Source organism: Stylophora pistillata, chromosome 14 (genome assembly GCF_964205215.1).
Source record: "Stylophora pistillata chromosome 14, jaStyPist1.2, whole genome shotgun sequence".
Taxonomy (NCBI): Eukaryota; Metazoa; Cnidaria; class Anthozoa; order Scleractinia; family Pocilloporidae; genus Stylophora; species Stylophora pistillata.
In genome coordinates, this window is record NC_142532.1 from 24,340,616 (window position 1) to 24,364,441 (window position 23,826).

At 37.9% G+C, this 23,826-nt stretch overlaps 2 protein-coding genes, 1 long non-coding RNA gene and 2 pseudogenes across 15 annotated transcripts in view; 3 read left to right on the plus strand and 2 right to left on the minus strand.

Moving 5' to 3' along the window:
• Window positions 1-3,354: 3,354 nt before the first annotated feature.
• LOC148717159 (uncharacterized) lies at window positions 3,355-4,965 on the minus strand. The gene is made up of 2 exons (XR_015995180.1): window positions 4,828-4,965; window positions 3,355-3,650 (listed from the first exon to the last, which is right to left on the minus strand). It is a non-coding gene; the product is annotated as an uncharacterized LOC148717159 (long non-coding RNA).
• Window positions 3,444-5,910, plus strand: LOC148717160 (maternal protein exuperantia-like; annotated as a pseudogene). Its single transcript, XR_015995171.1, has 3 exons — window positions 3,444-3,582; window positions 3,834-4,172; window positions 4,713-5,910. The product of XR_015995171.1 is annotated as a maternal protein exuperantia-like (transcript).
• Window positions 5,911-8,186: 2,276 nt separating this feature from the next.
• LOC148717161 (uncharacterized) lies at window positions 8,187-14,708 on the plus strand (annotated as a pseudogene). Its single transcript, XR_015995575.1, has 5 exons — window positions 8,187-9,108; window positions 9,441-9,495; window positions 10,551-10,754; window positions 12,695-12,875; window positions 13,372-14,708. The product of XR_015995575.1 is annotated as an uncharacterized LOC148717161 (transcript).
• A 1,360-nt stretch (window positions 14,709-16,068) lies between these two features.
• The window catches only part of LOC148717162 (separin-like), a 13,638-nt gene continuing 5,880 nt past the window's right edge, over window positions 16,069-23,826 (minus strand). For 2 of the 5 annotated variants that reach the window (XM_088745797.1, XM_088745794.1), the window contains 4 exons: window positions 23,519-23,627; window positions 23,303-23,358; window positions 21,973-22,015; window positions 21,382-21,460 (listed from right to left, as the gene is read on the minus strand). In XM_088745797.1, the coding sequence (XP_088601923.1) occupies window position 22,015; window positions 23,303-23,358; window positions 23,519-23,627 (166 nt within the window). In that variant the 3' untranslated portion in view covers window positions 21,382-21,460; window positions 21,973-22,014. Of the gene's footprint in view, window positions 16,319-21,381; window positions 21,461-21,836; window positions 21,875-21,972; window positions 22,016-23,302; window positions 23,359-23,518; window positions 23,628-23,826 lie in introns of those variants that run through there. The other 3 variants (XM_088745798.1, XM_088745799.1, XM_088745800.1) reach the window with 3 other exon arrangements.
• Window positions 17,741-23,826, plus strand: part of LOC148717163 (uncharacterized) — a 30,504-nt gene continuing 24,418 nt past the window's right edge. The window contains exons 1-9 of one of the 7 annotated variants that reach the window (XM_088745814.1): window positions 17,745-18,011; window positions 18,168-18,244; window positions 18,398-18,558; window positions 18,748-19,458; window positions 20,106-20,130; window positions 20,563-20,675; window positions 20,874-20,942; window positions 21,647-21,753; window positions 22,584-22,696. In XM_088745814.1, coding sequence (XP_088601940.1) covers window positions 19,264-19,458; window positions 20,106-20,130; window positions 20,563-20,675; window positions 20,874-20,942; window positions 21,647-21,691 — 447 coding nt within the window. In that variant the 5' untranslated portion in view covers window positions 17,745-18,011; window positions 18,168-18,244; window positions 18,398-18,558; window positions 18,748-19,263 and the 3' untranslated portion in view covers window positions 21,692-21,753; window positions 22,584-22,696. Of the gene's footprint in view, window positions 18,012-18,167; window positions 18,245-18,397; window positions 18,559-18,747; window positions 19,459-20,105; window positions 21,266-21,594; window positions 21,754-22,583; window positions 22,697-23,826 lie in introns of those variants that run through there. The other 6 variants (XM_088745812.1, XM_088745811.1, XM_088745813.1 and 3 more) reach the window with 6 other exon arrangements.

Sequence of the window (23,826 nt, forward strand, 5' to 3'; positions counted from 1 at the left end):
GCACAGGTTGATCAGGAATGTAGCTTCTTTGTCTGGTTGGTATTTGCTGGCCAAACCAGGTCACCTCACACAGTGCATTTTTCTATGCTCTAGAATTTACCAGTTCTGCCTTTATTGCACTGATTAATTAGATCTTGTGGAGTATAAACAAACAATTAATCTTTGAAACCTGACAAGTTCAAGTATTGTCTGTAAGATATTTTCAACCTGTTCAAGTAGGTGCTCAAATTCATGCTCCAGGGTTAAAAGTGATGATGTCACAAGGCGTAGAAAGGGTGTGGGTCCCCATGGGCGCATATGGGCGCACTGGATGTCAATAGGTTAATTAACATGTTGCTAGCTCTCAAGAAGATCAAGATAAGAGGTTTAGCTTATTCACCTCAGCAAGAGAGTTGAAATTTCAAAGTGAGTAGTATGCAGTGGGGCTGAACATTCCTAGCAGAGTTATATACATACATACATACATACTTTATTTTTCATGTAGGTCAGTACAAGAAGGCAGCTAAAAAGCTGATGTGGACTTACAAATTTAAATATATCTACAACAATTTAAATATTAATGTTATCAAACTTAAGAATTATTTACAATGAGTAAGAAAAAAAAAATGAAGAACTGCTTTCATTTTAAGCAGGAACCATTAACCATAATCTCTATTCTGAGTACAATGTGATACAGTTTGATTCATTGATGTGAGGGCAGCTGGCAAGAAGTATGCGTCAGTGATTAATTTGATTATTTTCCCTCACATAGGTGTATTCTTGGGCATCATCAAAGTATGGACAGGTAAGAAATACAACTTTATCAATGCAAATATTATCAGCATCCTTGCAAGATGTTCGTTTTGATTTTAACCCTTTAACTTAACCCCAAAGTCTGACTGTCAATTCTCCCCTCTAACTGCTACACATTTCCTTGTAAATTAGTTACAAGAATTTTACGTTAGATCAAGATAGCAATCTCTACATAAGTTTAAGTATCTCACTACCTGTTAACTGAGTGATAATATATATGGATATTATAGGGACTTGAAGGATAAAAAGGCAGAGCCCTACCTGAATGCCATTTCTAAGGTAGTCGTTTTCAACCTTGATCACAACATCTTTGAATCAGATAATGCATTTAGAAATAATTTCCTGATTCACATGATAATTTTTTTTAACAATGTTGTGTTACGTATGATGTACGATCCTCGCAGTAGATAGCGGTATTTATGCAATAGCGAAAATCAGACCTGAAAAAAATCAGGCCTGTACGGGACTAGAACCACTGACCTCTGCGATACTAGTGCAGCGCTCTACCAATTCAGCTAACAAGCCAACTGGGAGCAAGCCAATAAGTTGGCTGGTAATAAACCCGTGAAAGTGATAAATGAGATAGAATAAATATATGAAGTTCATATATTTTGAACTGCGGTGTTAGATACGTATGATGCACGATCCTGGCAGTAGATAGCGTTATTTATGCAATAGCGCAAATTTTTTTCAGGTCTGATTTTCGCTATTGCATAAATAGCGCTATCTACTGCGAGGATCGTGCATCAGACGTATCTAATACCGCAGTTCAAAATATATGAACTTCATATATTTATTCTATCTCATTTATCACTTTCACGGGTTTATTACGAACCAACTTATCGGCCTGCTCCCAGTTGGCTTGTTAGCTCAATTGGTAGAGCGCTGCACTAGTATTGCAGAGATCAGTGGTTCGAGTCCCGTACAGGCCTGATTTTTTTCAGGTCTGATTTTCGCTATTGCATAAATAGCGCTATCTACTGCAAGGATCGTGCATCATATGTATCTAATACTGCAGTTCAAAATATATGAACTTCATATATTTATTCTATCTCAATGTTGTGTTATTTTGAGGAAAGTTTGGCCAAGGAGACACAAAGCAACAGACAAGGCCTGTCTACATTACCGAGCTATCGGACAACAAATGTATAGCAGTTATGTGTGGACATTATCACTCCATGGCTCTGTGAGCAGATCACCAGGTGTGGTCGTGGGGATGGGGAGTCCATGGACAGTTAGGAGTGGGTAGCATTAAAGATGCACTCCTCCCAACACATGTGCAAGCACTTGATCAGTATCAAGTGACCAAACTAGCTGGTGGGTATTCACACAGTGCAGTACTTACAGCTTAGGTTGGCTTTGGTTTGTTACAAAGTCAATTCAATCTGCACCTGAATACGATAAATCCTATAATAAGCCTTCCCGGGGGAGGGGGGAGCTTATTTATTCCACGGACTTTGGGGGGGGGGGTGGCTTAGAGGGAGGCTTATTAATTTAAAGTGGAAAAACTTAATTTAAAGAGGAAAAACTTCATAAGTATCACTTCTTTTTGAACAAAATGAAACACAGAGTGCTAGTAATATTCTTCAGCACACAAACTGATGGCCATGGTTTACCATGTTTCCCACCTAGTGGGTTTTGTGCCCTGACCAAATATTATATTTTGACCTAAGTTTTACTAAGCTGGGTTATGAGACAAAAGACTGTTGCTATGAAAGAACTTGTTAAGGCCCACATCAAGGAAGAGCCATACACTTGAATAAGCCATTTTTGTTACATTAAAAATTCAAACTTGGTTCAGAGGCTAGGGGGGAAAAGAAACAAAAGATATCACATAGAGGTTGGACAATGAATGATTAATTGCTTTTGGTTGATTCGTCCTAGCCTGAGAGTCATGTTAGAATTTTAATATATGAACAGTGGCCTCACCTATTTATTACTGGAAATAGAAGAGGCAATGTTTTCCAACCCTGTTTAAATCATTTCTTTTTTCAAGGACAAATCCTCACATTTGGAGGAGGTATGAAAATACAGTCAAGCAGTTCACAGAAATTTCCTTTAATTTGTAATTTTGTTTCAAATTGGTTTGTATTGTGGTCATTTTGGAAACGTACAGGCTGCAAGGCATTTTTTAGAAATTTGAACTTTGGAGATTAACAGGGGAAGGGCAATCGGGCAAAACCCTGTGTTGAATTTTAAGCAGTGTTATAATTCGATACTCTCCCAGTGATAAGCTAGTATTATTGGATCTCAGATTTAATTTATGGTTTAGGCTGAATATAAAATACAAATCCATGTAGTTGGACACTTTTTGTCTCTACGTACATTGTGCTCTCCAGAACTACCTGGCTCATGTTAATCCCTTAATGATGTTTAGGTTAGTTGTCTCTGATTTTGTAAAGACATTTAGGTATGTATCTTGTGGTGTTTGTTTTACTTAGGACTGTATGGTCAGTTAGGACTGGGAAACAATAGTAAGCAGACACTTCCAGTGCTTGTACGGACTTTAAAGAATGAGAAACTTTACTTAATTTGTTGTGGATCATTTGAAAGTGTAAGTAATTTAGCCAAATTTTCTTACTTTATATTTTAGTCTTTGCACCACTGTTGATACTTTCTTAAGGTGAGGAAAACATTTCTATTGTGCCCCATGCTCATGGTGACCATTCTTCTTGTGGCGACTGGTGTGGCTACTTAAAAAGTCCTGCGTCCTACAAACACAGAGGCCTTCCCCATGGCAAGGATCTGATGGACAAAAGGTTGAGGCAGTCACTGGAAAAGATCATAGTAGTAAGTACAGTGTACATGTATGCTGGCACAGCTCGCTCCTCACAAATTCCCAATGCCAACCATTTTACCTGTAGAGGAACACAACTCTTAGAAAATAGTGTTAGTGCTTATGATTGTATTCTAAATTAAATTAATAACTGCAAGGGATAACACTATAAGTGTTAGAGGACTATCAACCTCTTTTTCCGTTTCACAAGCTTTAAGAGATACCAAATTGTAGTGAATAAAAACCATTTGCTTCTTCAATTTAGGTTTATGCTTCAAATGCCAAGAAGCTAGCTCCCCTTGGGTCGAGCCAGGCAATTCTTTAAAGTTTGCAAAGAAAATGGACAAGAAAATACTAATTTTGAAACAGAAACAGAAAACAAGAGAGTACAAGAAGAAAAGAATTGAGAAGAAAGCGAAGCAGTTGAAAAAGACAAAACAGCTTGAGAACAGAGAAGGACAACAGTATAGTTCTGGAATGGGCTTTGATGGACATGATGCTGCTCAGAAAATTTCAGCACCACCTGCAGCCTCAAAGATTGAGAAAGTATCGTTAACCAAAGACTATCATCAAATCATATTTGATTTGGAAACATCTGGAAGGGGTAATTAGCTTTGCAGGGTGAAGTTTGGCAAAAAAGTAACAAAGTGAATACAAGGCTGTGCTCTAAGGAAAATTGAATGGAGCCCAGTGCTCTGAAACTGTGAAATCTAGGGTGCCCAGCATATGCTTTGTATAAAAAAAAAAACTAAAATTTCCGAGTCACCCAAGTGGAAAAGTAAGGCGCCAGGGGCCACTGGGCGCTGTTAGAGCACAGCCTTGGAATATAACCATGTTTGTCCCAGCAGGGTGTTTTGGAATTGCACATTAGAGAATAATTATATTTAATCATGGAATTGTTTTGCTATTTTGCTAGATTGCTGAATACTCGTCCTGCTAATTTGCATCCCATAGATTCCTTTGTTTTATCATGCCTTGTTCTTAAAGAAAATAGGTCAGATGCAAATTAGCAGGACAGGTGTTCAGAAATCACTCCTATTTTTATTTTAGATATACCCTGCATAGATGCACTAAGCCTTTTTATTACATTTTTCTTTGTAATATCTTTGTAAAGTATTAATTGGATTACAATATCTTAAAACAGGTAATGATGCTGAAATCCTACAAATTGCAGCAACAGATGGTAATGATGAGTTCTCTATTTATATCAAGCCTCGTAATGTACTATCAGCAGAAGCATCTGCTGTGAACAAACTCACCTTCCAAAGAGCAATACTGTTTTATGATGGGAAGCCAATAACTGATGCTGTTGCAATTGATGTGGCACTGAAGACCTTCATTGAGTGGCTCAAATCAAGAATGCCTTGCATTTTAGTAGCACACAATTGCAAATCCTTTGATGCCAGGTTCTTGGTGCAAGCAGCAGAGAAAAATGGAGTCATGGATGACTTAGTTAAAACAGTTTCTGGCTTTACAGACCCTCTTTCAGCATTCAGGGAATTGCTTCCTGAAAGGAAATCCTAAAGCCAAGAAAACCTGGTACAAGGTCTTCTGGGTAAATCCTATGAAGCTCACAATGCTCTTGCAGATGTGCAAACACTTTACCAGCTGGTGAACAAGTTTCTAAATGTCAAACTGCTACAAAAGCACAGCTTCAAAGTTTCATGGGTGGCATCCTATCAGAAGCTCCTAAAAGAAAAGAAACTTCTGGTTAATACCCTGCAGCCATTAGTTAGAGAGAAGTACATTTCAGCCTCAATGGCCATTAAGTGTGCAAGCTCAGGTTTGGGTCTCCCTCACCCGAGAGTGGTATACCAAAGAGGCAAGGAAGAAGGGGTGAAGCAAGTTCTGATGGAGAGGTTTGACAACAAACCCAGAGTCTCCTCAAACAAGCGGGTGCTGGTGCAAATATGTCAGTACTTTACAGATACTGCAAATTAAGATTGTGATTTGTGCAATTAATGTTTTGAAATAATTTTTGCACGGTATGTAGTAGTCAGAATGAGGACCAGTGAGACATTGGAGTGTGGTTCTGAAGTATAAAAAGCAAATTTTAAAGTGCAGTTCGTATTTTTCAGAGTATACTACATTGTACTGTATATATCACTCCTGTTAGAGTGATGGGTGAAGAATTCACATTTTGCTGTGTATGGAAACCAAACAAGACAACATACAAAGAATACAAAGAATTTGGGTTGTCTGTCTAGCATGGGGTCCTTGACTCCTTTAAGGACTATCCCTATGGCATTTTTTTTTCTCCTTTTTCTCTCTCTTTTGTTTACTATGTTGCCATTAAATTGATAAATATAAATATAAATACGAATCAACAGTCTTTTCTTCAAGTTTTTTGTCAAACCTTTATTGCCCAAGCAAAACAAATCGAACCCTAGCTCACTGGAATTAACAAAACGCCAGCGCTACGAAATTGTTTCAACTATATGCTTATAACTTCAAAATCTCATCAAATCTTGACTTACCTCATTTTTTATTATTTTTTCACCCTTTCCAAGTATGAATTTCTGTGTTGGTGACATCAAACACATAAAAACAACCGAAAAGAAGCTTATTATCGAGTGCATACTTCGAGCACGATGGACACCATTTTGTCTCGTCCCAGTCCCCACCGTGCAAATTCTTCATCCTGACTACGATCTGAAAACCATGTCCACCTTTTACGGCAGTTTGTGAGGAAACAAGCACGGTGACACCCGATTTTTTTTTTCAGGTTTTTGCTATGAACAATCTAATAAAGAACATATTTGAAGAATAAAAGAAGTTTGACGGTAGAACATGTTTTTTTTTTCGAAAATAGTTCCGTACTTTGTGTATTTTGGCCAAGGCGAGGACTTCAAGCTAACCACGAAACTGTCCGAAAAAGGGCAAAATCCCCACAACCGAGCAATCAAAAACAGCTAAAATGAAGCAATACCGCTTATTTTGATAAAGGAACCTTCAATTTCAAAATAAAATTTTGTTTCTTTCAAGTAACCAAGGCTAAATTCAGTTGGAAGGTGATTCGAATTTTTAACGCACAACCAATAAAAATAGCCCATTTTATTAGCCTGCCGACGCATAAACAAGCACGGTGACCCCATTTTTTTTTTACATTTTTTTAATGTTTATATCATGAATGTTAATCATACCAAGTTTCAAAAAACGTTTGATAGTAGAGCAATTTCAAGGGAATTACCTTAAGGGGATTCCCTTGTTTTGCACTGCGCAACCTTTTCTGCGCATAACATTGCGACATCCAAGATTGCGGCCCTTCTTCATGCTAGCGTGAGAAAAACAAACAAGGGCCGCTTTTGCAGAGCGAAAGCTTTTATTTGCAATAAGAATGCCGCAAATCGGCTGAAAGCTTCTGGTAATGCTCTGGTAAGACAAGAAAATGAAAAGAATGTGCGTGATCCGGAAGTCTGCAGTGGATTTCCACTTCGCGGCCGTCGAGTTGTGGAATTCAATGTCCCCCTGTGAGGCAGCTCTACAGCTCTTCGACTGCATAAAAGAACCGGTGTCTGGGTTAGGATCACTACTGTACATATCCTCTTCAAACTCTGAGTGTGGAGAGACAAATACCTGTCGTACAAACAAGACCCACCGTAGCACCGGAACAACGCGAGGGAGACCAATCTTTGATGTAAACACGAAGTTCGCTGCAGGTTTATTTACATTAAACGTGGCTAAAAATCTTGTTTTCCACCATTACAGCATCCATTCAACATCTAGCCAATTTGTTAATAAGTTGAATCGAAATATTTACAGGGATGCTACACGCAGGCATAGATCCTACCCACGTAAACGAGTAGTTATCATCCATCAATATACCATCACTTGGAGAGTCCACGCTGAAGGCTCGCGAGAGGGAAGTGGGGCTCCAAGTTGAAAAGTTGACCAAGGAATCATGTCTGAAAAGTTTGGAAAGCGAAAGAAACATGTGGAAAGATGATAGTGAAAAGGAAAATGTGGAGATAGGAGCGTCATATGACATGGGATGGCAAAAAAGGGGAAAAGCCCACAACAGCCTGAGAGGTACACTGCAAATTCAACGTCTGAAAGAATTAAAAAGGGTGCATTTGGTTATGCATTTTCTTAGAAAGCTGCTGTTTTTTTCTCTGGATTGTTCTTTAGCTTACTGACAGTTTTGGTGTCAGCCAATGGTCAAAGTTAATGAACTAAATAATTAATAAATAAATAAAATATATCCTTACTTTCACCACTAGGTGTTGGCTCCATGGTTGGCCTAAAAACTGGCAAGGTGATTTGCTATGGTTCAAGGTCAAAGAAGTAATGTATAGAAATATATTTTGTCTACTAGCACCTTGTTGTAAACAACAAGAGCGATGTTTTTTTTTTTCAATTTGACCAAAAAAGTACAGAATCATTCAACATATGACAGCACCCATATTTGTCTCCTCTTGAAAGTGTTACCCAGGACCTTTACTCATAATGTCTTTTGTAAAGGTGTGCAACAAGTGAAACTGCCAACAGACAGTCGAAAAACTCTCGCATGCACAACTGCAGGCTCAACTGGGAAGGCTCGTCAAAAGCTATGGAAGCTGATGTTTGTGTTGATCTAGTCAAAAGGTAATTACTAACCAGGTAAGTAATAATAAAAAAAAAAAATAAAATAACAATTATAATAATAGTTGTTAACATGTCAAATTCACAGCTCTATTGCTGCAAAGAGAGACTTGTGGAATCTACCTCAACTGGTAGAGCGCTGCACTAGTATCGCAGAGGTCAGTGGTTCGAGTCCCGTACAGGCCTGATTTTCTTTTTCAGGTCTGATTTTCGCTATTGCATAAATAGCGCTATCTACTGCGAGGATCGCACATCATACGTATCTAATACCGCAGTGCAAAATATATGAACTTCATATATTCATTGCATCTTATATGCTTATAACTTCAAAATCTCATTAAATCTTGAATTACCCCATTCTATGTTATTTTTTCACCCTTTCCAAGTATGAATTTCCGTTTTAGTGATATCAAACACATAAAAACAACCGAAAATAAGCGTAATATCGAGTGCATACTTCGACATCTGATGCCCGATATATTCTGTACGATTTCGTTCTTTGAGCGTGTGACGCCGTCACAGCCGTCACAGCCGTCACAGCCGTCACAGCCGTCACAACAGAGGGTAGACTGGGCTTGACTCACTCGTCAGACTGTTAAGGATACTCAAACGATTGACTGAACTTGACTCATTCATCAGACTGACTTTTAAGGATACTCAAAGGATTCATTTAGCCTAAGTCGAATTTGTTTACGAAGTACTTTGATTTCTTTGTTGCGAATTTTTTTAGTTACGGATGTGGTTACGTTGTGCGCGTATAAAAGCCTCGTTTAGCGTCGCTTTAGCTATTGTATGATTGTATTTCACCTGGATTAGGCTGGGTTGCACGAAAAATATATCTGGCATGGTATAAATCCACGGATGGGATGGCATTTGTCCGGAGAAGAAAGGAGTGCTGTTGAAGTTTCGGATGTGTGTTTTGTGGACAAGTCTCTTTTAAAATGGCAAATTTCCTTTGCGTAAGTTCTTGTTGAATGTTTCCGGAAATTTTGTTATAATTCCTTTTTGCACATAGAGCCGTTTAATACTGTTGAATTGCCAGTCAATAGTCGTTTAAATTTTCGCGAGCATTAGCGTGACCCCGCGTGAAACTGAATTAAATCTCGAAATGTACACCTCTGTTCGTTACCATCTAAATGTACAGCCGGTTAACCATTTGTTCGTTACCTTGTTTTTGTGAACGTAAGTCTTTCTCTATAATCTGTTATTTATTATTGTTTTTGTTGATAATTATTGGACACAACTCCTTTTAGTTGACTTTGTTTTTTAATTTGGAAGTTGTCGTTCTTAGGTCTCGTTTAGTGGCTTTGCAGTCGCCTTTAACGAAGTCCATGGACTTAATTCAGGTAAGTGGTACCATTCCAGTATGGGGCCCATGAATATAAATAAAAGCAATTATTTCCAAAAGGTAACTGTTATTTTTCGTCCTGTCGAGTTTGGAGTTTACAGCTACTCTATAATTTGAGCAGGTCGAGGGGACGCGAAGGTAGGTGGCGCATTACGGCTATTGGAATATAGTTTAAATTTTATTTGTATATAAGGCCCAAATCGGCCATTTCTTTCCATAATTAAGGTCGAGTGATAAAGCTATCTTTCAAATGTAAACTTTATTTGGCCTCTTTTATTTGTGATTTAAATTCTCTCCTAAATATCTCATTAATTTCTCGCAGTTGTGTCGGCCACCCTGCAGATGGCCACCAAAACTAAAAGGCGCTCATAGTTTTCGTGAAGATAATGAATGTAAAGTACTTGAATTAATTAGCATTAGAAAAAGCCCCGCTTGACTACATTAAGGGAAAAACTAGGTGATCAAAAGCTTCTTTTTCTAACGTGGGCTTTTAAAGATAATTTGAAACCACAATGAGTGGTAATAACGCGTTGTTTATTCGCAATCTTGCTCACTGTCCTCACTCTTGTGGTCGAGAACTGCTCCCGGTGGACGAAGCCCCTATGACTGCACTTGTTAAAGAGGAAAACTAGTTCTGCAAATACAAGTTTACACATTTGTATTTTGAAATATCACTTGTGGTGTTTATCCCTGCAGTTACCACGTACAATTCGTGCTATTATTTGTTTAATACACTACAATCCTCGGGGGGCCAAGTTGAATTCCTGGGCGAATTTGGTGTACTGTTGTACCCTCCTTCAGGCGTTACTTGGCAAAACCATTGCACTTCGGCTTTGTTAAGTATAGTTGTTTGGCCATTGCACTGACCGTGGCCGAGGACGCCCTATAAAAAAAGCAAAAAAAAGGAAACCGACTAATACTGAAAAGAATATGAATCTAGCAGCCATTTCGGGTCTATAGTTTCGTTTTAGATCCAAAATTCAAGAAGGAAGCTTTTTGTATCTTTATTTTGTAAATCCTTTGTAAAAATTAAGATGTGTTTCTTCTCCTCAGGATTAAGTGAGAAAAGAGTGACAAATGCTTTCTGGAATGGAGAGCTGGAAGCTGAACTAAGAGAAAGAAAGGCACTTGACATGTTCTGGATGATGTTTGTTGATGCTGACAGAGAGGCAATCATGGCTCACATTGACAAGCTTAGAGCCCAGGCAAATTATTCACATCCTCGTGGAGACTGCACTGAAGACTGTAATGCTAGAGGTGATGAATGGCAATGTAAACTGTTCCCTCTTTTTGCAGTTGTTTTTTCCCCAAACCTTCATTTTGCATGAAATGTAGTTTCCTATTAATGCTGAAACCAGAGGAGCCAATAGCAGATTGGATTGGAGGATTTTCTAAGTCATTTATAAATACAATCTGTGATTAGGAATGACTCTTTCATTATTATTTTGAAAGGATGTGGTAAGCTTTGGGTTGCAGACAGGTAGTGGAAGTTGATGTTCGCACATTGTATGATGAAGAGAAAGGTGCAAGCCCTAATGTTTATTTTCTGATTCATATCATTAAGAGTTGAAATCCTTGTTTTCACTCATCCACCTTCAATATTTTTGAGAAAGGTCAACAAAAAGTGTTTTACATTACTCTCTGGGGATTTGATTATCATATTTTTTTCTCTTCTTTAAGCTTTTTCACTTTTCTTTTAAAAGAAAATACATCACATTCATAGTTTAAAATTTGTTGTAAATTACTATGTTCACTTTCTTATTGAACTGCATTTGTTTTGTTGCTATTTAAAAATAACAATAAATTTCATAGATGCATAAAATTTTGAAGGACCAGTGTGAAAAAAATCTGATGGGGTCAGGGTTTGGATGAATCAGTTTGGACTCTAATGGATTCTGATATTATGAATGTGCTTCCACTGAATGTGATTTCAGTTATGTTCGCTATGGAGCCCTTATATTTGAGAATGGCACACTTTTTAAAACATTTGACAATTTAATAATAATCATTTGGTCATTACTGTCGAATCTCCTTTTTTTTTAACATTTTTTCATTAGAATGTTATCAATGGACTTCCCCTGGTAAATTATCCTGATGTCTGCACTGCTGCCCATGTCCATGGAATGGCATTTTGCCAGGAACATTAAGATTTTCTTTCCTCCAGGCATCCAAGTATTCCTTCTGATATTAGAGGCTTTTTAAAACATTGTGGTGTTTTAGGATGCAAGTGGTGTTGAAGGTAAGTGGTGATTTACATTTGGATGTTTACGATTCATTTCTTCATGTCATCAACTTCGCATGAAGGATGAATAGATGTTCCTTAATTTTCTTGTGCAACCATTTTCATCTTTTCCTGCTATACCAAATGAAAAATCAAAAATATGTTTCGATAAAAGATCCGACATGTTACCCTTTTGATATGTGGGTTGCCAGACAGTGCAAATAATTGCACTTGCGAACTGATAGAAGAGGTTGAGTATCAGATGACTCAAGTTGAAGGTTTCCCAAAGTATTTGTGTGAGCAATCTTCTTAGCTAGAGGGTCATGTTGATATTGGTCAGTACATGTTGTTTCACTCATGTCTGGTAATTGCTGTATGCAATTTCAATTCTGGGCAGTGCTTTTTAGCACTACTTCCTTCCAGTTAAAATGCGAGCACTCACTTATTCATATACTTATTCGTATTTTTTACTTCTCAGTTGCCGACAATATCACCCTAACCACTGATGAAACTAAAAAGGTAGAATCTGTGGTAGACTCCATTTTGGATACTGCAAGTACACCTGTAGGTCAATCAGCAGTGTTATCCCAAGGTAAACCTATCCCCTAGGCCCTCCATAAGTTTGCCTATTCATTTCCAATTGTGCATATTTAACTTTTTGTACAGCTGAAATGTTTCTGAAATTGTAAAGGCATCACCCATGACAAGTTTGAAAGCAATGCAGCTTTAATTGAAAAAATTTTGTTTTTAGTGTGTCGTTTTTAAGTGCACGACTCCTGTTATCTTTGACTTCTCCCTGAGCCTGTTGATGTCAAACATATTCCACATTGTAGGTTAAGGGCTGCATAATGGTTTTGAAATCGTATAAATAGGTTTGCCTTTTTATGATATGCTACCATACCATGTTTCATTAGCTTTTAGTTACATTTGAAGTGCCAAAAGAAAAAAAACTCATTTTTTCTTGCTCACACAACAGGAAATGAAGAGATTTTATCTCAACCTACCTCGGCTGCATTACTAGCTGACTGTGCAGAGGAAACACCAACATCTTGTAATAAAGAAACTGGGGAAAAAAAACGCCTGCAGAAATGGTCCCGTGGACATTTTTTTATTGTTCGAGGCAGTGGATTTATTGACAAATGGAATCCCCTTTTCCGGTATGTGAACCTTGGTTAATCTTCTTTCACTATATATATAGCTGTTTTGAAATGTTGCACTTTCCGCTTACATATATATGTATGATTTGAGTCATGTTTCCCCGGACAATTTTCTTTTTAATGATAATATCACCTTTTGCAGGTGCAGATCGATTGTCAAGTTAAAGATAAATAGACACAAACAGTATCACATTAAAAATGTTGCTACTGCTTTGACTTAATTTGCAGAGTTGATTTGATTCATCTTTGAGCCAGTCAAGCAGAGTTTGCATTTTATGTACTTTAACTCAGGTGTACATTTCTCTTACCTGTACTTATACAGTTAAACATGTAAAATTGGACCTCAGTGTAGGTTTAGCCATGCCTATGATTATTGAAATGAGTCATGAGAATTTTGTTATCTAATATGCTAGACTCTCCATTAAGTTAAACCAGAGGTATCAATTTTATTTAATGTTTTCTTATGAAGGGTTATATATTTATTTCATGCCAACAGGTCGGAGAGTCCATCACAAGCATTTTTGATAATAATTAATTGGCTCTTAATCGTTTTGAAGGCCTTATCACCATCTTCTTGGGGTGATATATACTTGGCATACAACATGTGTCATGTTGATGGCATGAAAGCTGCGTCCAAACCATTGCCACTTAACCACCACCATTTGACAAAATGTGGTCTGGAATAAACAAACTCATAGATAGTTTGCACCTCAAGAACTATAGAGATCCACAGTGCAAGACAAAGTACAATCCAGCCCAACTGAAGGAGGAGTTACCAAATGTTAACACTATGGCAGCAGAGCAGACCTTTGTTTGGCTTTCCCGTTTCTGTAATCATATGTGATTCAACATGTATATTCACTTCTATATTATGCAAACCTCATTACACTTTGCCTTTTCCTTAAAACATGTCTTTTGACAACCAGTTTAATAAGAAAGCTCTGTAAAGATGAGGCAAATTGAAAGCTAATGAAGGAACCAAATTACTATATTGCTAATAGCCCAGTTTCCCTTCATTCTCAAACATGACAAACAGTGATTATCAATAGATAGTTAGGAGAAAAGGTTGTGTGGATGAATGAAGTAATCATGCAAGAGAAAAGAATGCCTTAATCTACTTGTTCTGTGGTAATTTAGAGATAATTTTGGTGAATTGGTATGTGATCGGTATTCACGGGTTTAAAGTGCAATCTTGAGATAAATCCATCTCTCTTATCCCCTTCCACTGCACTCACCATGGATCCTCTTTTGGGACTCTCGTCAACTTTAGACACTTCAAGTGGAAGAACCTGTTTCCTGGACACTGTTGGGAAGGAGCAGTGCACCAAATAATCAAATAGTTTTGGTGGCAATGATTCTTATTATTACTCAGCTCGCGTTTCTACGTAGCTGCCACTTTGCTTAGTATCTGCATGTTATGACCTTGCCTGATTTAACTATGAATCCCACTTGCCATTGTGTGGAAAACAACATTTATTGTCATCATTTATTGTAGACTCATTTCTGCTTTTATATTCCAAATAATGAATATCAGACAAGAAGTTCTGTTAAAGACGAATTGATGTTAAATATTTATTCTTACTTAGATAATGCCATGTACTACTTATGCAAGTACCTAATAAAGTTGTTATTGTTGTTGTATAAAATTTCATCAAAATATTATTCCTTATGATGTCATTTTTCTCCTGCACTAATGACTTTTTATCCGTGTTTTTACAGTTTAGTTAGGGGACCTTTCATAGGTATAGCCTCGCGGTTCACTTTTTCAAATCTGTTGCGTGTATCATAGGTTTGAGCAGATATGTAGTTGAATAAAATGTTATTAATATCCGACAGTTTTAAAAAGTTATGTTTGCCATAAGATCATACAAAGACTGGGGACTGGGGCGATAAACATAACCCAGGCTGCACGTAGGATTAAAATCTTCCTAAACTTTGAGAGCGTAAATAAAGAAATAAATAAAAAACATGAAATAATAAAATACGTCTATATATAAATATTATGTGGCAGTTAAAACGTCTGGATGCCAGAACTCATATACACGAAAGCTGGGCGCCTAGGACGTGGCCAGCTAACAAGTTTAGAATTTACATATGTACCCCCCCCCCCCAAAAAAAGAAAAACTTATACAAAATGATAAAAAAAAACTTCTAAAAAAAAAAGCCCTAGTGGCTAGTTCCTAATGTCTTAAAAACTCAACAAAATAACATATGGCTAAGATGAAGTCTTCAACTCATGACTTTCAAAGATCTTGAGTGAACTGCTGACTACAGACTTCTGCATTCTACCTAACACTGCTGTACTCCTTTCTGATCCAACAAGCTCCCTGACGCTCTTCTTGAGGTCTTTCGAGTACCCTCCCAGGATATCGATGATTATGTTGTACTGAACGATATTAAAACCCGGGTACTGTCTCTTGAGCTCTAGAAGAAGTGGGGCGTACTTCATGATCTTCTCCTCGTCTTTGTGGTCCATGGGCAGCTCATCTCCAGTAGTGTTACCGTCTTGCGCGCCTTGTCCACTAATTATATTGATAATAATATATTGTTATTATCATTATTATTATTATTAATATTATTATTATAAAAGTTTCGATAGCTTTTTATCTTACGTGAAAAAATTGTCCGTTAATGCAACAAAATGGAGTCGCTTGTTGGTCAGGACCCACGCTCGTTAGTCTTTATAGCGGAGCTCGCAGCGAAGCACGTCATCATAAAAATGGTAGTAACATATAAAGCCGAAAAATTGTGACTTATAACTGTACGGACGTCTGTACAAGGTGTTACTTGCATATTAGTTCGATTTGAAAAGTTGATTTCGACCTAAAAGTTAACGAGCCTTTCGAGAAAACGAGCCGCTGGAAGCTTTATCAAATTTTTAGAACTTGCGTGGCTTAATCAAAGTGGGTGCTTATTTGAAGAGGGTTAGGGTGAGGAATGTTGGGAGCTTATTCCAGTGATAAAGGACTAATCGAGGGTGCCGACTGTCACAACCAAATACTGTCACGATTAAACAATATTGTAAAAGAACTTAGTCTTTTCTTCACAATTATTCTTGTCAACTTCTAAGCTACTCTAAAGGGCTATAGGATAAGTCATGGTACTGATAAAGGATAAATTTCGACATGTTACAACCTGTCAAGGTGTGTAAAGTCCTTACGACTTAATATATCGATCTAGCCACGCCTAAAAGTGGAGCTCGCAGTTTTATTATTTTGTGTACGTCTCAAAGGCACAATTCCTGTCTTATATACTGGGTAACTGTATTTTCTGTAGAAGATTTGCGTATGGCTTTCAGCTTAATATTTTTCTATCTCTACGGGTGTTTGTGCGTGTGTCTAGTTGTTTTTTTCATAATAATAATGATACTAATAATAATTTAAACATATTTATACAGGATTGCTGCTTCAATTTAGGAAATAAAACTGCTATCAATGCGGGTCCTGTTACAAAAAATAAATAGAAATCAATTTAGAGTAAATTATAAAATAGTTACAATAAACGAAAGTAAATTCGTTTATTGTAACTTTTTTTTTCAACAAAAGTATTATGGAAACGTAATAACATGCTTTAAATAAATTTATCAAAAAGAAAAAAAAATATGTACAACATGTACATTGACCTTTTAGGTCCGAATCCTACCATAAGAAAAAATAAAGTGGAAGAAAACTCGCAAGTTGCAAGTTTCGCAAATTTTTTGGAAGACCAGCTCCGGCAAATTTTGGCCGAAAGAAACTCAAACATTTCATCTTGACACAATTCATTCAGCTTCGATTTTCTCCAGTATCCCAGTTTATTTTTAGCTTTTCGTTCAAAGATATCGGTTAACTGGCTTGTGACGATCTGTGACAGTGTGTAACGGCCAGTTACTGCTTGTGACACCTTGTTACGGCTTGTTACTGTGTAGAGTGGCTTGTGACGATCTGTGACGGTGTGTAACGGCCAGTTACTACTTGTGACGGCTTGTTACTGTGTGCAGTAAATAGTTTGAACCCGGCGGTAACATGTGAAGGTGTAGTCTGATCGTCCGGGTGAGTGTAGTCCTGAGAAGGACTGTTGTTGGTGGCAGTGACTGACATTTCGACAACCTGTGCAGAAGTCATCATCAGAGTCAAGTGAGTGATTGTTGGCAGTAGAACAATCGTTCACTTGACTCTGATGATGACTTCCGCACAGGTTGTCGAAATGTCAGTCTCTGCCACCGACAACAGTCCTTCTCAGGACTACACTCACCCGGACGATCAGACTACACCTTCACTTGTTACTGTGTGTACCGGCTTGTGACGATCTGTGATGGTGTGTAACGGCCAGTTACTCCTTGTGACGGCTTGTTACTGTGTGTACTGGCTTGTGATGATCTGTTACGGTGTGTAACGGCCAGTTACTCCTTGTGACGGCTTGTTACTGTGTGTACTCGCTTGTGACGATCTGTGACAGTGTGTAACGGCCAGTTACTCCTTGTGATGGCTTGTTACTGTGTGTACTGGCTTGTGACGATCTGTGACGGTGTGTAACGGCCGGTTACTCCTTGTGACGGCTTGTTACGGCCTGTTACTGTGTGTACTGGCTTGTGACGATCTGTGACGGTGTGTAACGGCCAGTTACTCCTTGTGACGGCTTGTTACGCCTTGTTACTGTGTGCACTGGCTTGTGACGATCTGTTACGGTGTGTAACGACCAGTTACTACTCGTGACGGCTTGTTACGCCTTGTTACTGTGTGTAGTGGCTTGTGACGATCTGTGACGGTGTGCAACGGCCAGTTACTACTCGTGACGGCTTGTTACACCTACACCTGTTACATCATCAGAGTCAAGTGAGTGATTGTTGTCAGTAGAATGTTCTTACATTCTACTGACAACAATCACTCACTTGACTCTGATGATGACTTCCGCACAGGTTGTCGAAACGTCAGTCACTGCCACCGACAACAGTCCTTCTCAGGACTACACTCACCCGGACGATCAGACTACACCTTCACATGTTACCCCCGGGTTGAAACCATTTACTGCAGTAATAGTAAAGTTTTCAGAGTTATGATTAGGGTATGATGAATACTCTGTTTTCAGCTGGCTATCACGGAAGACCAGAAAATTTTCAACGTGGAAAGAAGTCCACACTTCTTTAGATATTGCATGGTGAGTGGGAAATTTTTGGTTGGTATTTGCTGGCTAAACCAGGTCGACTCACCCAGTGCATTTTTCTATACTCTAGAACTTACCAGTTCTGCCTTTATTACGCTGATTAGATCTTGTGGAGTATGAACAAACAATCTTTCAAATTTTTTGCTGCAGATTGGGTCACATGGAGATTTAATTGAGGAAGAAGGAAAATCCGTTCCTTTTCGAGTTGAAATTCTCCACATGCACAGGTTGGTCTTATTGGAGTGAGATTTAGGTTTTCAAATTATTTTGAGATGCTGCAAAAACAATTTTTTATCTTTCTCATGGTGTTTTTTAATTGTTTTAATTTTGGTTGCAAATGGCTATTGATGTACTGAGTGTAATTATGTTGTTTGTTTTAGGATTAATGTGTTATCAGTGGCTTGAGGAATGGTACATATGTTGGCTCTCTGCAGTGATGGGCTAAGGAATCATAGTTAATTAACATGAACTGCTAGCTCCCAAGAAGATCATGATAAGAGGTTTGGCTTATCCATCTCAGCAAGAGAGTTGAATTTTCAAAGTGAGTAGTATGCAGTGGGGCTAAACATTCCCAGCAGACTCGTATGAGGAACTGCTCTCATTTTAAGCAGGAACCATTAACCATGATCTCTATTCTGAGTAAAATGTGATACATTTTGATTCATTGATGTGAGGCCAGCTGGCAAGAAGTATGCGTCGGGGATTAATTTGATTATTTTCCCTTGCATAGGTGTATTCTTGGGGATCATCAGAGTATGGAGAGGTAAGAAATACAACTTTATCAATGCAAATATTATTGATCAGCATCCTTGCAAGATGTTCCTTTTGATTTTAACCCTTTAACTTAACCCCAAAGTCTGATTGTCAATTCTCCCCTCTAACTGCTACACATCTCCTTGTAAATTAGTGACAAGAACTTTACATTAGATCAAGACAGCAATTTCTACATGATAAGTTTGAGTATCTCACAACCTGTTTACTGGGTAATAATTTATATGGATATTATAGGGACTTGAAGGATAAAAAAGCAGAGCCCTACCAGAATGCCATTTCTGAGGTGGTAGTTTTCAACTTTGATCACAGCATCTTTGAATCAGATAATGCATTTAGAAATAATTTCCTGATTCACATGATAATTTTTTTTAACAGTGTTGTGTTATTTTGACGAAAGCTTGGCCAAGGAGACACACTGCAACAGACAAGGCCTGTCTACGTTACCGAGCTATTGGACAAATGTATAGCAGTTATGTTTGTACATTATCACTCCATGGCTCTGTCAGGAGATCACCGGTTGTGGTCGTGGGGATGGGGAGACCATGGACAGTTAGGAGTGGGTAGCATTGAAGATCCACTCCTCCCAACACATGTGCAAGCACTTGATCAGTATCAAGTGACCAAACTAGATCCTGGGTATTCACACAGTGCAGTACTTACAGCTCAGGTTGGTTCTGGTTTGTGTCAAAGTAAATTCAATCTGCACCTGAATACCATAAATCCTATAATAAGCCTTCCCGGAGTGGGAGGGGGGAGCTTATTTATTCCACGGACTTTGGGGGGGAGGTTGGCTTAGAGGGAGGCTTATTAATTTAAAGTGGAAAAACTTAATTTAAAGAGGAAAAACTAAATAAGTATCACTTCTTTTTGAAGAAATGAAACACAGAGTGCTAGAAATATTCTTCAGCACACAAACTGATGGCCATGGTTAACCATGTCTCCCACCTAGTGAGTTTTGTGCCCTGACCAAATATTATATTTTGACCTAAGTTTTACTAAGCTGGGTTATGAGACAAAAGAATGTTGCTATGAAAGAACTTGTTAAGGCCCACATCAAGGAAGAGCCATACACTTGAATGAACCATTTTTGTGACATTAAAAATTCAAACTTGGTTCAGAGGCTTAGGGGAAAAAAAAACAAAAGATATCACATAGAGGTTGGACAATGAATGATTAATTGCTTTTGGTTTATTCCTCCTAGCCTGGGAGTCATGTTAGAATTTTAATATATCAAAAGTGGCCTTACCTATTTATTACTGGAAATGGAAGAGAGGCAATGTTTTCCAACCCTGTTTAAATCATTTCTTTTTTCAGGGACAAATTCCCACATTTGGAGGAGGTATGAACAGTCAAGCAGTTAACAGTCAAACAGTTAACAGAAATTTCCTTCAATTTGTAATTTTGTTTCAAATTGGTTTGTATTGTGGTCATTTTGGAAATGTACAGGCTGCAAGGGATTTTTTAGAAATTTGAACTTTGGAGATTAACAGGGGAAGGGCAATTGGGCAAAACCCTATGTTGAATTTTAAGCAGTGTTATAATTCGATACTCTCCCAGTGATCAGCTGGTATTATTTGATCTCAAGTTTATTTTATGGTTTAGGCTGAATATAAAATACAAATCCATGTAGTTGGACACTTTTTGTCTCTACATACTTTGTCCTGTCCAAAACTACCTGGCTCATGTTAATCCTTTAATGATATTTAGGTTAGTTGTTTCTGATTTTGTAAAGACATTTAGGCATGTATCTTGTGGTGTTTGTTTTACTTAGGACTGTATAGTCAGTTAGGACTAGGAAACAACAGTAAGCAGACACTTCCAGTGCCTGTAGTGACTTTAAAGAATGAGAAACTTTACTTGATTTGTTGTGGATCATTTGAAAGTGTAAGTAATTTTGCCAAATTTTCTTACTTTATATTTTAGTCTTTGCACCACTGTTGATACTTTCTTGAGCTGAGGAAAACATTTCTTAAGAGTATTTTCTCTCCAGAACTTCAAAAAGTATTAATATTAAAAAATATTAATAGTAATAGTAAAGTTTTCAGAGTTATGATTAGGTGATGATGAATATTCTGTTTTCAGCTGGCTATCACAGAAGACCAGAAAATTTTCAACTGGGGAAGAAGTCCACACTTCTTTAGATATTGCATGGTGAGTGGGAAAGTTTTGGTTGGTATTTGCTGGCTAAACCAGGTCACCTCACCCAGTGTATTTTTCTATACTCTAGAATTTACCAGTTCTTCCTTTATTGCACTGATTAGATCTTGTGGAGTATGAACAAACAATTAATCTTTGAAACCTGACAAGTTCAAGTGGCTTGGAGGGTTGAGCTCCCTTATAGATATCAATCCATTTCCATTGTGTTGTTTCACATTCCTCATGCTTACAGAGTTCTGGCTTCTCTAACCAGTTCACCCTAGGTGTAGAAAGTACTTTGTCTCCCTTTATTCTGAAAAAAAAAATTGTCAATTATGTCAGTGTGTATGTCTTTCACTGGAGTATTACAGTTACCTTCTATAATCAGATACAGTTCTTAATCTCACCACCCCAAAATCCTATCTTGGTTGCAAATGCAAACTTGGGATTTTACCTTCTGTGAGCCTCTTCACAGGCAGCTGACAGGTCAGGGAAAAATGAAGAGTTCAAGTTGCTCGACATAGAGGTTGCCTCTGAAAGAAGGAGAAAGAAAGTTTTCAAGGCAGTCCACAAATTTGTGGACATGTGTAAATTTAGACATATATATAAACACAGAATTAACCCCGTCCGAAAGGCCCGCACCTCATAGATTGCTGTGAAATTTCAGGAACCCTTGGCAAGGCTGAATTTCTGTCTCACCACCACCTTCAATCTCAAAGGTGACCTATTTACCCCGACATGAAATGATATTGCAAGAAATTTAAAATCCTATGTGGACATGCAGAGTTACACCTTGAATCAGACCAAGGGATGTGGCTATACCAGGGTAAGAAAGCAATTGTCTGGTGGTAAGAAAAGAATATAGGCTCATTCCACAGAAAATTTTTCATAAACAATACTAGAATTTACCTTAATCTAAAACTAATGGTTGCCTGCAGCTCTTGTGCCTAGATGGAGTATATCAATTGTATTGAGTGGTGAAAAAGCAAAAATTAAAAATTCCTACCACTGAAAGGATGCACCATGAGTAGAACATCTTCCTTACCTGGTTCATGTGTATCAGTTCTTGAGTATAACGATAATCCAGTCTAGAAATGAAATATTCAAGTATAAGATTGATTCAGACTCCTTCAATCACTTATATAGTTGTTTCAGTATAAATTAAAACAGTGTGACAATATACAGCTTGGTGGTTAATTTGAGTGGTCTAATATATATATTGATTAATATATATATATATATATTTTTTTTTGTCTTGGGACATACTATATAGTACATGGATCCCACAACTGTACCTGTTTACAACACATTGCAATATCAAAGCCTTCAGCCCAGCCCTTTCCATTCCCCCATCCCCCCCCCCCCCCTATAATATTTTTTTCTGGGTAATTTTCAAATCAATTTTCCTGTTTGGTACCAATCCAGACAAAATCTCAAACATAAATGAGTCAATGTGAGTTTGACCACCAGAATAGATTGAAATAGGGCATATCCAAGACTTAATATACTTCTGTTTCATAGTGAGGGTAAAGGGCAAGTGATGGGAGAATTAGGTTTTGCAGTAAGCCTTATTATCAAAGCATGAATGTTTGGAATTCAGAAATGGATCATTCTTGTCAACAAAAAGCACTAAAAAAGTTTTGTTTTTTGTTACAGGACTTAGGTCTCGCTCAAAGTGCAGCAACTGCTACTACCACTCCTACACCAATGGGTTCACTTGCTCATCAAATTTATAGAATAATGTGCAATAAAGGATATGCTAAGCTAGACTTTTCATCTGTGTTCCAGTTCCTGAAGGGAGATCAACACTGAGATAGTATATTTATGTTAGCTATTTTTTTAGTTGACACAATTTTAATGCGAGGCAATTCTGGAAGAACAGGTTGTTTTGCCATGCTAATTTATTTGTAAACTAGTTGCTCTAGGTGTGGAGAATGGCAGACAAAAGTACTGTTAAAGGTGACTTGGAGATGTCACGAATGATTAGAAGGTTTTCACTCCCCATGTCTGGAAATTTGGCTTGATGCAAACAGATATACCTTTAAAATTGTCATAACATCTAAGTTGTCACTGGCCACTTGGCTAGTAAGTTGAAAAGTTAGTGTTGAGCTCTGTCAAATAGAGCCAGAGGTTTCACTAAAAGCTAGTTATCAGCTGTCTATCACTGCCCATGAGTCCTCTTACTGCTGTCTATTGAGCCTGCGAGCTGGCTCTCATGTCTAAGTCTTGCCTTAGGACCCCTTTTCCAAGGACAGCTACCCACTACTATATCAACAGCTGCTTAAACAAAAAGCTGTTGAAACCTGCAATATAGCACGTCAGTAAAAGACTTTGTAAGGGAACTAACACACAAGAAATGAATGCCAAAGACATACCAGCCTGCCAGAAGATAGATTAAGGCCATCCCCCTTGGCTCACACTCTCCACCAGCCTAATGAATTAAAATAGAGTGGTTACTTATATGCCCCATGCCTAGTCTCAACCAACTACACATCTGAACCAGACAATTGGAGACTTCCTTTGCCTTTTGTTGGTTTGTCAACAACAATTATGTGATAATGTTTTTCCTTCACGGTCAGGTATAAACTAACCTGTAGTTTTCCTGAACTGCAACCCATAAGCAGAGTAACAGCTCGACAATCCAACCTTTGAATGTCATCACCCTGCAGAAATTCACGCCCAGTCCCATGACCAAAATATCTAGAAAGAATATTGATGCGATGATTAAAGCAACAACAACAATAAAACTTTCTACTGTAGATACCCTTACCTGAAAATGTTTATCGCATCTAGAACTAATAAGTATGGGATCATGTTTACTGCAGGTGCTCTCCACTGATATATCAGTTGAGAGTCAGTCAACACTTGGGTGACACTTGGTCGATAGTCAGTTGGCACT